The 14,711-nt window shown below is 45.3% G+C and overlaps 1 protein-coding gene across 1 annotated transcript; it reads left to right on the top strand.

The window, feature by feature from the left end:
• Positions 1 to 7,616: 7,616 nt before the first annotated feature.
• On the top strand, positions 7,617 to 8,495 carry MYADM (myeloid associated differentiation marker). The gene has a single exon (XM_006081578.3). The coding sequence runs from the start codon at positions 7,617 to 7,619 to the stop codon at positions 8,493 to 8,495; it is 879 nt and encodes a 292-aa protein (XP_006081640.1).
• The last annotated feature ends 6,216 nt before the right edge of the window (positions 8,496 to 14,711 follow it).

The raw sequence follows: 14,711 nt of genomic DNA, 5'->3' as shown, positions 1-14,711 counted from the left end.
GGACGGGGAGGGGAAGCGGAGGGGCCCGGCGGTGGCGGCAGAGGCTGCTGCTCCGTGGAGCCGCCGGCTCGGCTCTGACGGAGGCGGCGCGCGGAATTTCGGCTGCGCGTGAGAGCCGCGCGGGGCGGAGGGACCGGGGGCGGAGGGGGAGGAGCAGCGAGCCGAGGGGTGGGCTGGCGAGGAGGTCTAAGGAGGGACCTAGCGTGGGGCTCGTCAGGAGGAGCAGAGGGGGCGTTCCGGACTGGGAGTGAGGTGCGGGGAGTACCCGCCTGAATTCGGGGGCGGGGGATCCCTCGGTCCCCTCCACCAACCCCGCCCCGGCGCTCACGTCGGTTCCGGGGCGGACTACCCCTCTCCAAACCGCGCGCCACTGCGGCTCTCGAGAGCCGGGAGGAGGGGGGTCGTAGGCCGCCGGTCCAGAAACCGTTACCGGGTGGGCGAGTGGGACGCGGCGGCGCTGGGCGGGGTGAGGCCGAGCTGGGGACTCGCGTGGGCGTGGAGACGCGTGAGGCGGGTACCCTGGGCGCGCCCGAGGCCACTGAGCCGGGGGCGCGGGAAAAGGGCGCGTGGAACCGGGGGGGCGGTAACGGCCTCATCCCGTGGACTGCTCCCTGCCCTCCCAACCCTCTTCCTCAAGGGCACGCTCACTGTGCCACCAGAGTCCTAAAAGCAGAAGTCTCTGGAACCCGTGTCCTCCCTCTGTCCTCTTCGCCGCCCTCCCTGCTGCAGTGAGTTTCCGGATTTATTTGTAAATATCTTGGTGACATTGTAAGTATCTTGGGTCATTCCCTGGAGTGGTTCCTCCTAGAGCCACGTCCTGTGGCGGGTGGTCACTGTTATCCTTGTTGTGTAAAAGACTCAAATGACATCTCCCCACCCTTAAAGTGTCTGCAACCTCGGATCTCAGTTTACTCACCCGGAAGCCAGTTTCTCTGCAAGTCCACTCCACAAAAACCCCCTGGGGCTCATCTTCCCGCAGAGCCACAGTCCCCTCTGTTCTTTTCTGAAAATAAACTCCTTTACCTGCAGGGAACTAGATGAAGCCCGTGCACATCCACTAGCTTGCACATCGGTACAGTGTAAAATCACAAAGCATTGGATTTGTGTGCTGCAGTGTGTCTTATCAGTGTGACTCTCCAAATCAATGATGACTTTCACCAGTGAAACACTTCTAAGGTCTTGGCCACAACAGACTCGCATTGGACAGTCATTTTTTTGGCTGCATGGAACAGCTGAAGACCCAGATAGGCAAAGTAACTTGTTCAAGGTCATAGGCCTATTAACAAAGAACTTTTGAGCTCCCTGACTGCAGATTTTCTGGCTCAAACATAATGATCCCCCCTCCCCCCCAATCTTCTCTCCTGCTTCCTAAAACAATATTGCAGTACATGTGTTTGACGGCGCTGACTCCTGTTAAAAGTTAGATGTTCTGAAATGGTCGAGATAAACTACCAGCCTAAATTAATAATTTTTCCATTATACATTTTGGCAGTAAAAATTATATTTGGTTTTTTTTTTAAATGCCCCAGCTCTTTTGTCAGAAATTAGTTTTGTTGGAAAACAGAGAAAGAAAGTAGTAAAAAAGAAGTCAAGAATGCTGTCACAAATGGTCCCAGATGAAATAGTTGCCAGAAATGTCCTCTAACACTTAGCCCCCTCAGACTAACTTATTTTTGGTAGCAAAGTGGCAGGCATCAAGCACATTTTAAAAATAATAATCCCTGAATGCCCTAGGAACTTATCACATTGAAGAAATGTGGTTGTAGATATGCTTTCATTTTCCGTCATCACCTGTCAAAATGACATTGCACAAGTCTGTATATTGTCACAGTCTTACAATATCATAAGCCTTAGAATCATAAGCCTTGATCTTAAGTTTGTGAGATAAAAGGTGTCTAAATTGGTTTTTCAAAAATCCCCTAAATAATTCAGTTTGTGACTAGTAAGCTTCTACCAGGTGTAACAAAGTACATTATTATTTGAAGGACGGCATAAAAGCTGTGGATTCTGGATAAACAATGCAGAATGACTCACCCAGCAAAGTCACATGGGTAAAGGAGGCAACAGCCACAGTGCTGGATGTGTCCTCTCAGTTGATTGTTTTAGAAAAATATCTCCAGTAAGAAAAATTTACTTTCCTCGATATGGTGAGTAACCACATACAAACATTATTCTTTGATCTCCAGAGTTCATCACTCCCTGAAAAGAGAAATTTGTTCATGATCTTCCGTTACCTCAGTTGAGTCTTCAGTGGACCAAGGAAAAACACCTTTGTAACTGACTTCATCCTCTGCTGTAAAAATAGAGAATGGGGGCACAGACCAGATGAACCACACTCAGTTGTTGGCACCCAAGTGGAAAAATGATAAAACACTGACATAGGATGAAGAACAGGGCACCCACAGGCACTGGCAGCCATCCAACAACTGATGTGCATCCACCAACTAAAAAAAAAACAAGGAGGGGCCCAGTGGATAGGTTGAGCATCATCCCATGCACCGAGAGGTTGCTGGTTGGATTCCAGGTCAGGGTACACACCCAGGTTGTGGGCTCCATCCCCAGTAGGGGGCAGGAGGCAGCCAACTGATGTTTCTGTCTCATCCATGTTTCTATGGGGGGGGGGGGGGGAAGGCAATTCTATCAATCTGAGCAAATACTAGAAGGCATATCACTTGAACCTATATATATATATGTGAGCAGAAAGATATAAATAATACAACAAATCCTTGAAAAGTTTCCATTCCCACATGTCCCTCCCTTCCTCCAACACACACACACACACACACACACACACACACACACACACAAACACACAAACACACACACACAGTAAAATGTATCCACCAAAAGAAGTCTTTCAATGTGAAGGTGTAAACCCTTTAAAAACGTGGATTTTCTTGAGTCGAATCCAAGGATAGGTGGAAGGAGGGAGGGGCCCAGGCAAGTATGTCCCAAAAAGTTATTTAATGACATTACTAGATATCCATAGTATATTCTCTTTGAACTTCCCTAGTGACTACATCCTGTTGACGTCCCCTGGAGTCACTTTAGGGTTGTTAGATAGAAAACAATCCAGGCTACACTGGGTCAGATTGGTTTCAGAATGACCTCGGAGCTAAATTAGCACTTGGAGTGCGGGTGAATTTCCCGCCAAAATATAAGATGGCTCTGTCTTTTGGTTTTGTTCCATCCACCAAAAGGGTGGATTACAAACAAATATTTGGTAATACGCAGTTACAATCGGCCCGAGTTTACACGTTTCCCGCACTCCACCGCAAATCTATATGAACCGAGTTAAAGACGGCTCCCGCGGAGTACGCGCAATTCACGCGAGCCGACTTAACTCGTTTCCCGCACTCCAAGTGTTAGATATAATGACCTTGTTACATCCTCCACAAAGGGAGAGTTAGCCTAGGGAGCTCTTTAGAATTGCTTTTCAATTCTATTAAGTTTAGCCCTTACAGATGCTCCATAATTGTTCACTTGGCACCTTTGCGGTGCATGAACTTGTCCTTGTGGCCACCTAGTACAATACATAGAATTCTCCGTTGTTTTTCAAATAACTGAGAGGAAAGAAATGAAGAACTCTGTTACAGAGCAATAGATTAAGTTGTGTGGTGGGAGGGTATGATTTTTAAAGAGGATAGCAAAGCACAATCTGCGTATTGTGAGTCCTCCATACAGAGCGAACTCAGTTGTCCAGCAGAACAGAAGCAGTGTTAACACATAACATAGTGCCATGTGCAGACAAGGCCACCATTTATGTCTCCTATTCTAACCTCTCCACTGAACTCAAGAATCACATGTCACACTATCTCCTTGACTGCTCTACTTAGATACCTATCAGTCATTGCAAACTGTTCCAGTCCAAAAGCAAACAACACCCCCAAACTTGCTAGTTTCCCAATCTTCATTATGCCAGTAAACCAGGTGTTCATTTATCCAGTTGCTTGAACAAAAATCTGTGGAGTCATCCTAGACTTTAATTTTTCATATCTATAGTCAGTGTATTAAAAAATTCTTCAAAGTTCACTACTACTATTCAGCTTCACCCCCACCATCCCCGTTCAAACCACCATCATGGTGTCCCAGCACTATCAAAATAGCCTCCTGTCAGCCTGCTTCTTACCCTTGAATCCATCTCCTATAGCAGCCAGGATGTGCTATTCAAATGTAAGTCCAGTCATGTCAGTACCCAGCAAGGGCTTCCCATCACATTCCATGCGACATCAAAAATCTTAGCACGTCCTACAAGTCTTCACTAGCTCCTGAGGTGTCTCTGAAGACACCTCCATACCTCCTCACCACCCTATCTCCCATCCCTGTTATTCCTTCCTGCCCTGGGCTGAACTTAAGTATTCCCCAAGTACACTCCCTTTTCACTCTTCTTCCATTAGTTATGGCTCACTCCATCACTTCTCTTAGATCTTTGCTCAGACAAACCTCATAAAAAAGACTTTCCATAACCTTGCTACTTGAATCGACTCCTCCACTTCAATTTTAACTCTAACCACTGTCCAGTTTTACTCTTTCATATTGCTTTACTATTAACATTATACATTTATATAGTGTGTATTTTGTTTGTTCCTTTTCAAATCTAACATCTTTACTAGAACACTGGCTTCATCAAATATTGTTGTTTTTTTCACTCAGCTGTTGCCAGTACTTAGAACAGTGCCTGGTCATACTAGTGCTCAGCCAGTACTTATTGAACAAATATATGAATGATTCAGGTGATCAAGCTGGTAATTATTAATCGGCCTCTGTGTTTAAGGCATGGCGCAGCTGGTTAAACTGTAGTTTCCAGGTGGGAATGCAATCTGTAAGACAAAGATGCAGTCATAGCATTTTGGTGTGCTCCATGTCAGCAGTTGCCAACCAGTGGTCCTTTCAGTCCATGAGGTCCGAAAGGTTGGCGACCGCTGCTCCATGTGATACAAAATATATTTTTGCTTCGTAAACAAATTAAAACTATTCTGTTCTCTTAGTACTTTGTAGTTGTTACCTAATTAGTCATTTGCTACCCTATACAAGTAAAGTCAAAGTTTTGGGTGACTCAATCTCACATTCAAAAAAGACAGCAGACATCTGAAAATGCAACAAAGATGTCAGAAATTTGAAAATGTATGTACTGGCATTAAGGGAACATGAAGGAATATAGATGGGTGGTTTCCATATCTGATGAATCTCTTTGATCATCCATCATGTTCTTCATTTCATTTTATACTCCATTGCATTCTGCATTTGTCATTTCGACCCGCAAGTTTGATATAATTCTTTCCTTCACTCTTTTTCTTTGCCTCTTGCATCTCTTCATAGTTGCCTTCCCCTAATGAAGGTTTCCAAATATAACCTAGCTGACCAGTCCCCTCTCTACCCTTACTAAGTGCCTTAATCCTTGCCAACTTCCCTTGAACTGAAATTTTTCCAAGAATCTGGTATCTTCTCTGAAAGCTCACAGATATTTAAACTGCATATAAATACCATCAAAGCTATGAGATAATTAGTTTCCAAATTTCTACCAAAAATGCTTCCCTCAATCTCCTCCAAAATACTTTGAGAACTTCAAACCAATAAATATTTTAAGAGCATGTTTGATTTAGAAAGGATCATATTACATTTTTAAAAATTACAAAAAAATACCCAAGCATTATTTTCTCCCTTGGTCTTTCTGCCTTGGATCTTGAAAATGTTTAAAGGCCGTTTACCTGACATGTTAAAGGCATAGAAATATGTTGAATTACTGTGCCCACTGGATGTCCTTAACCTGACTGACATCTGGAATGCAACTGAGTCAGCATGACATGACAGGGCTACGCAAGCTTTAACAGTGGTTCTCAACCTTCTGGCCCTTTAAATACAGTTCCTCATGTTGTGACCCAACCATAAAATTATTTTCGTTGCTACTTCATAACTGTAATGTTGCTACTGTTATGAATCATAATGTAAATGTCTGATATGCAGGATGGTCTTAGGCAACCCCTGTGAAAGGGTCGTTCGAGCGCCAAAGGGGTCGCGACCTACAGGTTGAGAACCGCTGCTTTAGAAGGATCTCAAATACAGCTGGCCGATTCCCCTTAGCTGAAAATCATCTATTTTTCTACCAAACTCAAACATGAAATGTGATTTTGGTAACCTTCATCATAGTAGCCTTGCACTGTGGTCAGATATGCACTTACCTGGTTTCCCACCACCTGCCCCTTGTGCTAGATTATAAAGTACTTAGAGCCTATCTGCTCAATGAACCTTTTCTCTGAAGCATATACTATGGTGGCTGACATTAGTAATAGCTCAATAAATGTGGATTAAATAAGTAAATATTAACTAAAATTTTCATTCAAAAGAACTATTATGTACTTTTAAAAAGTTATTTATTTTAAAAATAAAAAACCTGTGCTGCTAGAAGTGTCTAAGATAATCAATTTAGCTTCTCCCATAAAAAAAGGTTATTTTTAAATATATTTTTATTGATTTCAAAGAGAGAGAGAGAGAAATATCAATGACGAGAGCGAATCACTGATTGGCTGCCTCCTGCACACCCCACACTGAGGATCGTGGCCACACCTGGGGTATGTGCCCTGACTAATGTCAGCCACCATAGTATATGCTTCAGAGAAAAGGTTCATTGAGCAGATAGACTCTAAGTACTTTATAATCTAGCACAAGGGGCAGGTGGTGGGAAACCAGGTAAGTGCATATCTGACCACAGTGCAAGGCTACTATGATGAAGGTTACAAGATGATGGAACCAGGGAATCGAACCCTGACCTCCTGGTTCAGAAGTCTATGCTCAACCACTGGGCCTGGGCCACACCAGCCAGGCTTAACCATTCAGGTGTTTAAGACTTTATAGTCAGAGGGAACGGGAATGAGGAAGTTATAACTCAGCAAAAAATCAGGCTGGTTGTTACAAGGTTACTTTTCTTCAGGGCAGTGATTTTCTACCCGCGTGTCATGGCAGGCACACTGGGATGTGGCAAGAATTTTTAAAACATGAAATATCTGCCTAATCTGCCTATCTAGTCAAGGGCACTGACCTCTTTTCCCTTAGACCAGTGGTTCTCAACCTTCCTAATGCCTCGACCCTTTAATACAGTTCCTCATGTTGTGGTGACCCCCAGTTTCATTGTTACAAATTAAACATAATTAAAGCATAGTGATTAATCACAAAAACAATATGTAATTATATATGTGTTTTCCGATGGGTCTTAGGCGACCCCTGTGAAAGGGTCGTTCCACCCCCAAAGGGGTCTCGACCCACAGGTTAAGAACCGCTGCCTTAGACTGTCAAATAAAAAAATCACAACAGCCAACACAATAGTAGTTGTCTGTATCAAAATTATACCTATTTTGACTTTTGCCCAGTGGCCTTGGTTTTCACCCCCGCGTTTGGGGGGCTGGGGGCGGTGGGGTGGGGGGGAGGTGTGGCCCGAGCTGCTGCTGAGTTTCCTAGCGGAGGGGGGAGCCTTCTCCTGGGCTGGGCTGTCACCTGGGTCTCCGAGGGCGGAGCTGGCTGAGCTGGACACTGACGTCCTCTCTCTCCGTCTCATGCTCTGACTAACCTTTTCCAGGTGTCTGACTTCAGCTTGTCGGGGTCCTCAAGCTAAGACCACGGCCATGCCAGTGACGACCATCCTGGGGTCCCCTGAGGGTCTGTGCCGCCTGCTCCAGCTGCTCTCCACCTGCGTGGCCTTCTCGCTGGTAGCCAGCGTGAACGCATATGGAGGGTTCTCGGGTGACTGGTGCATGTTCGCCTGGTGCTTCTGCTTCGCCGTGACCTTCATCATCATCGTGGTGGAGCTAGGCGGGCTCCAGGCTCGCTTCCCGCTCTCCTGGCCCAACTTCCCCATCATCTACGCCTACTACGCCACCCTCTTCTGCTTCTCGGCCTCCATCATCTACCCCACCACCTACGTCCAGTTCTTGGGTCACGGCCGCACCAGGGGCCACGCCATCGCCGCCACCGTCTTCTCCTGCATCGCGTGTGTGGCTTATGCCACCGAGGTGTCCTTGACCCGGGGTAAGATCACGGGCTACATGGCCACTGTGCCAGGCCTGCTCAAGGTGGTGGAGACCGTCGTGGCCTGCATCATCTTCGTCTTCATCAGCGACCCCTACCTGTACAAGTACAAGCCCGCGCTGGAGTGGTGCGTGGCCGTCTATGCCATCTGCTTCATCCTGGCCGCCGTGGCCATCCTGCTGAACCTGTTTGACTTCACCAACGCGCTGCCCATCCCCCTCCCCAGCTTCCTGTCCGGCCTGGCCCTGCTCTCCGTCCTCTTCTACGCCTCGGCCATGGTCCTCTGGCCTCTCTACCAGTTCCACCAGAGGTATGGCGGCATCCCCGAGCGCAGGAGGGATTCCCTCTGCACGATCAGCCACGTTCACTACGTGTGTGCCTGGGACCGCCGCCTGGCCGTGGCCATCCTGACGGCCATCAACCTGCTGGCCTACGTGGCTGACCTGGTGTACTCGGCCCACCCGGGCTTTGTCTGAGGCTGTCCCGGAGCTCCCGATGCCCTCTTCTCTGCGAGGGTGTCTCTACCAGGTTCTGATCTCCTCCAATGTCCTCCCCCTGGGGTTCCTCTCCCATTTCTGTCCCCTGCTCTCCCCGTTCCGTACTCTCTGTCCCCATCCCTTCCTGCGTCTTTGGCTGCCCACACCCTATGTTGTCTTTCTCTCCTCACTCTCTTTCTCCTTTCCTCCCTAGTCGGTTCTTTCCTGGTGATCCGCCCTGTTTGCTTTCTCGCCTGCCTTGTTTCCTGTACCACTTCTTCCCACTTCCCTTCTTCTGCTTTCCTTGGGAGCCCTGGGACTTCTTGGTCACCCCCCACTCCACCCCAACTCCAAAGGTGCTGAGCTCCACACCCCACACCCCACACCCCACACTACACACCCCACACCCCACATAGCAGCTGGTCAGACCCAGGCCCCCTTAGGGCCTCATTGCCAAAGCCTGTGCCCACGCTGGCTATGCCTTAGTAGGTGTGTATATGTGTGTGTGTGTGTGTGTGTGTGTGTGTGTGTGTGTTCTGGGGATGGGAGGGTAGCTAGGGAGGGGGACCCTTTTCTTATAGTGGAAGGGGGTGTATAATAAAGCCTTCCCTTTAAGTAAAAATAAAAATAAAATAAAATAAAGAAAAAGGAAAACTATACCTATTTTTTGTCAGATTGGGAAAAAATATTATCCTCCTATCTAATAAAAGACAAATAGGGTAATTAACCATACCTCCGATATGCTTCCCATTGGCTAATCAGGAAGCTATGCAAATTAACTGCCAACAAAGATGGTGGCTAATTTGCATACTGCAGGCAGGGCGGGACAGCGCCATCCTGCCTGCCCTGCTGCCATCCAGGCCTGCTATCTGTGACCTGGGCGGCAGGCAGCCCATATGGGACCCGACCCAGGGTTGGTGGGTGGGACCACAGCGATCCACCACTGGCCACTCCCACAAACGGCCCTCCCAGGGGATCCGAGGCTGGCAGGTGCTAATGCACCGATCTGCCAACACCCTCACCTGGACCGCCTTTGCCCTGCGCAAACTATGCAGCTGGGAGAGAGGAGTGGGGACGCTGGGAGCAGGGTGGGAACTGCCCGGGGTTTGCATCAGGCAGCCGAGAGTGGAGTGCCAACTATCCCGACCAGTAGCTGCTTGCTCATTCACTTACTTGCTCATTCATTCACTCATTCATTTGCTCATTCATTCACTCATTCACTCACTCAGCAAACCCTCTCAGGTCCCTGGCACCAGGACAGGCACTGAAGGTGAAGCAGGATAAGACAGAGCTATGTCCTCAAGATGTTAGTAATTCAGTAGGGCGAAGCAGGCACATGAACGAGGCAGTTGTATGCACAGATGCAGTGTACTGGATTCGGTGAGGGCAGTAACTAACACCGACTTTGTTCTCTTGATAAAATAGGGCCTTGGAAGCCAGGCCGCCCCAAGCCTGTAGGCCTGTGCCTAGGCTAGGAGTGGCCGGGGTCCCGGAACATGACAGAGGGTGCAGGTCGGGCTGAGGGGTCTGGCCCCAGCCGTCACCCTCACACCCCAAGTGCACAAATTTTTGTGCACTGGGCTACTAGTACATATATTTTTTGGTGTCCTTTATTTAGAATTTTAGTAATTAGTTTATGTGTGCCATGAGATGAAAAAGGTTGAAAATTGCTGCTTTAGGGGAGTGCAGGGTCCTATCTGTCAGATGACCTAACTAGTGCAAATTGGGTGATACCTGATTGACTGGTTTAAGATTCTATTTCTAGGAGAGAAAGTGTAATTAAGCAACTCCACTTTAGGCTAGCTGTCTTGTTTTTAACAGAGGTAAACTTGAATTTCATTTACATTTCTGCTCCTTCGTAGCAGGCAAAGCTAGAATACTGGAGTAGAATTGGAGGTGTTACATGTCTGGCCTTTTTTTGATTGATAGCATGAAGCATCATAGCCAAGCTTTTTCAAAATTGTTTTTGATGCCACTGGCAGAAAGAAAATAACAGGAGTGATTGGGGCATTTTGTTGAGTAAGTGTGATATTTCCTAGGCTCTTATCTGTCTACTGTCTGAAAACAATATCCTGCTACAAAAGGCCTGTTCACTTGTTTCAGATAATAATTTGTAGATAATTTATGATTGAACATGGTAACACAAGCCCAAAACTCACCCTAGCTCTGTGGTTCTCAACAGGGAGCAACTTGGACCACTCCCCATCCCACCCTCATTCCCCCATTCCCCCATTCCTGGGGGGCACTTGTCCATGTCTGAAGACATTTTCGTTGTCACACAAGTGGGTGGTGCTTTTGGAATGGAGTTGGGTACAGGCCAGGGATGCTGCTGAAGATCCCATGATATACAGAGCAGCTCCCCACAACAAAAAATCGTCTGGCCCCAAACTTCAATAGTGCCAAGATAGAGAACACCCACCCTAAGTAATAGCAAAACTCTTTCCAAGACCTGAGTATAAAAGAAATAGTCGAAATTTTAAAAACAACACTGAAAAGGAAATCATTAACTACATAAAGAAAGATATTCTATTAAAAAAGGTTTTCGGCAGTAAAAACAAAAAAGACGTTAAATATTAATGTAAGGGTTTTTTTTTAATCTTAAGAGAAACAATTAGGGGTAAAAACACAGCATACCAAGACTAATTGTGAGGCAGGATAGCAAGAGGCTAGGAAAACTCCTTGGCAAATGGAATGGGGAGACTGAGACAGATGACTGATTCAAACTGCCCCGATCCAGCACCCTGACTCACCTACCTCCTTCTCCCTTGCAAGACCTCTCCTTCAAACCTTAAGACAATGAGGTTCTGATCAGCATCAAATCAGCTGGAGGCCCAGGAAAGCAGCAAAACCAGATGAAGTGAAGCAATGCCATGGCTGACCTCAGGACAAGATACAATGACCCCCTACTCTAGCATCAATTAATCAGTAGAGACCACACCCCTGAAAGGACACACCAGGAAAGCTGATGAATATTCTATTGAGATCCTCTCCTGAGACTCCGCTATAATTACTGCCTTTAGGAAAAAGGTAAACATCCTTAAGGCAAAGGACCTAGTTCTGTTCTCTTCTCTCTCTCTCTCTCTCTCTCTCTCTCTCTCTCTCACACACACACACACACACACACACACACACATCTGTATCTTCCCCTCTCCCCCCACCCCCTTTTTTCTTAAGGCACATATCTTTGCTTTCTTTCTCCAAGGACCCTTCTTTTGCCTTGGTAACTTGTTTCCTGAGTCCACCCAGCCAGCTGGCTCACTTCTTCTGTCTCTGTGACTTTCTTTCTAAAGGGCCAAAGCAGCCATGCTTAGTCTCACTACCATTATATAATCTTGCCTCTTCTATTTTAGCCCTTCCTTTGCTTTCCCTGTCCCCCAGCTTTAATAAATGTACTCTCAAAATCACCTGGGCTCATATTGTGAAAACTTCCCTGCACAAAGTCAAGAACCCAGAGCCTGCATCGCTGCCAACAATTGAACAGGCTATGCATAATGCAAGAACATATGCTCAGAATAAAAAGCTAATTTAAAATAGATTAAAAGTAATATATGTGCAAGAGGTAACTCATAACAGTGGAGAGAGTTACCTCCTTTCAGCTTATTTTTTATCTTTTTCAGTGCTCAGTGAACAGACTTTCCCCTGATTTTAAAAGATATTTTGGTTTTAAGATGACCTTTATGGAAGCCAAACTTTACACCTGAAAAATTATAAACTCCCAGTAATTTGGATTTTAAAATTTCTAAAATAAATATATACAATTTATTTATATATTTATGCTGAAATCCATTTACTAAATAACAAGAAATATTTGATGACAGCAATGAGAATAATACCCACGGGTAGTAGTGATAAGAAAAACTTTGTATAGGAAAATGTTAATCCTAATAAAGTGGGTTTTAAAACCAAAAACACACACAAGAAATCCCCAATTGTCAAAGAGATCATGTTCGTAACTCTTAAACAGACAAAAAGAAAATATTTAATATGACATTGATTGAATTTTTTTCAAATTTTATCATTTGCAAATAAAAAGAAGCAGAATATGGCACCCCAAAATTGCCTCTTTGCATAAGGATTATATTGAACTGGTTATTTTTCAGTAACAGCAGATACAGGAAAAGCTCTAAAAACCAAGAAGTTACTTTTAATAAAAGGAGATTTGCATTTATTTATTTATTATTGTTGACAGTATTACAGAGGTCCCCCATTTTCATCCCCTTCCCCCAAGCCAGGACATTTACATTTGTAAGGAAAATCTCTGATTGTAGGGTGTCTACAGCTCTGTATCAGGAACAGAAGGGTGACTCTAAACCTCTAGAAACTCTTATCAATGGAGAAGGTAATGAGCTCAATCTGCATAATAACCATATACTTGTTTACTGTGCTTTTTCTGGTCACCTCCCATAGCTGCCCCTCCTCCAAAATCTTTCTTTTGTCTTTAGCTGAAGATGTCATTTAAGGTGCTGGGCTTGGCCATTTAGAGGAGTTACCCACATATACTAGTACAGGAGGTATACATACATGTTATTACCAGTAAACTTCTGCTTGCTTTTCTTCTATTAATCTTTTTTATTATAGGGGAGTCTCAGCCAAGAACTTAGAAGGGTAGAGGGGAAATTCTTTTTTCCTCTCCTACTTACATGCTATTTGTTGAAATTTTGAAAAATACTGAAAACGAAAGAGATATTCTGCCACCCAGGAATAACAAACATGCATTTATAGCCAAGAAGCTTCTCTCTCCACAGCAGAAGGCCCCTCCTAGGAGGGGGGCAATGGTGAGAGGAGGAAAGAGCCACTGTCATTGCTGGAATAATCATGCAGCAGAGGCTGAGTCAGAGAGGTGTCTGTGCTAGGAGGGGAGCCATATGCCATGGAAGGGCTTCCTTTTTTATTTTGTTTTTGTTTGCCACTCTCTGATGGGCCAGAAGATTTGGAGATCCCTTCCTTAACCCCATGCACTCCACCTGGACAGTACCAACTGACTAGGTCTAGACTCCAGTAAAGACAAAGAGGAAGAAACCTTAAAATGGGTTAGATGGATTTCAATCAGGGATACAGGGGTGAGAACCAGAGGAGAGAGATTAACCAATGCCTGTAGGAGGGGATTTAAAGACCAAGAATTCCATTTACATAATAAGTCGTCTCCACCAGCTAGTCTTTAGGAATGCACACTGAGAAAGATTTTCTTTAGCTAATTAACTAAACCCTATAGTCTTCCCAAACATTATGGTTCCACTAAGGGAATTCTACTCCACTGACAAGAGTATTTTGATCATTTTCTCATATCCTCCTAAAATACATATATTAACTATGAGATGGCATACATTACATGCATGTACCGTTTATTCATTCTCTCATAGGGCATTTAGGTTATTGCCCCTTTTTATCTGTTTGGGGGTGTGTGTGTGTGTGTGTGTGTGGTTTTTTTGTTTTGTTTTGTTTTTTATGGGAAAAGGGCAGGGCCAGGGTTATTATCAATAATATCTGTATAAGCATCCATACAGAAATTTTTCTTGGCATTTTTCTCATCATTTCCTTTAAAGTAGTATCTATGGGCCAAGAAATAGGAAATAGAAGACATAACTGCATTAATGATAAACAAAAAACAAGAAAAACACACAAATTTCAAATCAAACTGCAGTCACTCTTTTAAAACACAAAAATAAACAAGAGTTCTCATTTTCAGGTGCTGCATTTATAATTGCTAATTGCCTTTACAATGTCATGACTGCTGTCCTGACTGCCTTTGCTCTTGACACATTTTCTTGGGACATGACCAGTTCCATGTCCTTAATGTTCACATCTGTTTCATTAACTTCCCCTCTTCACTCTCCACTTAATCAGAAGTCTGTCTTTTTCTCGCATGTTTCAGGTAGCTTCACCTTGAACTTTGAATTTCTCAGCAGCTGCTAGCTGTGCTTGCTGAGACAGGTTCTTGATCATGGCGTTCCCCCAAACCACGTAATTATCTAAAGCTGGGTGGAGAGACTGGCTTTCCATGTTTGTAGATATGAGATCTCCAAGTCCCTCATGATGGCCTTGGGAACCTGGACCCTAAGGAAACTTTCATCTTCAGCCCAGGGCCTATTTCTGGAACTTTCACATTATACCAGCAGCCTGGGAATCAATTCCAGTGGCAGCTTCTCTCTGAGATGGAGCTGGAGACCAAACAGCTCTTCCTCAGCCCGTGCCCTGTGGTCTCTGGCAGGCCACCAC

Source organism: Myotis lucifugus, unplaced genomic scaffold (genome assembly GCF_000147115.1).
Source record: "Myotis lucifugus unplaced genomic scaffold, Myoluc2.0 scaffold_0, whole genome shotgun sequence".
Classification (NCBI taxonomy): Eukaryota; Metazoa; Chordata; class Mammalia; order Chiroptera; family Vespertilionidae; genus Myotis; species Myotis lucifugus.
Note: the sequence above shows the minus strand (reverse complement) of the source record. Positions and strands in the feature narration are given on the sequence as shown.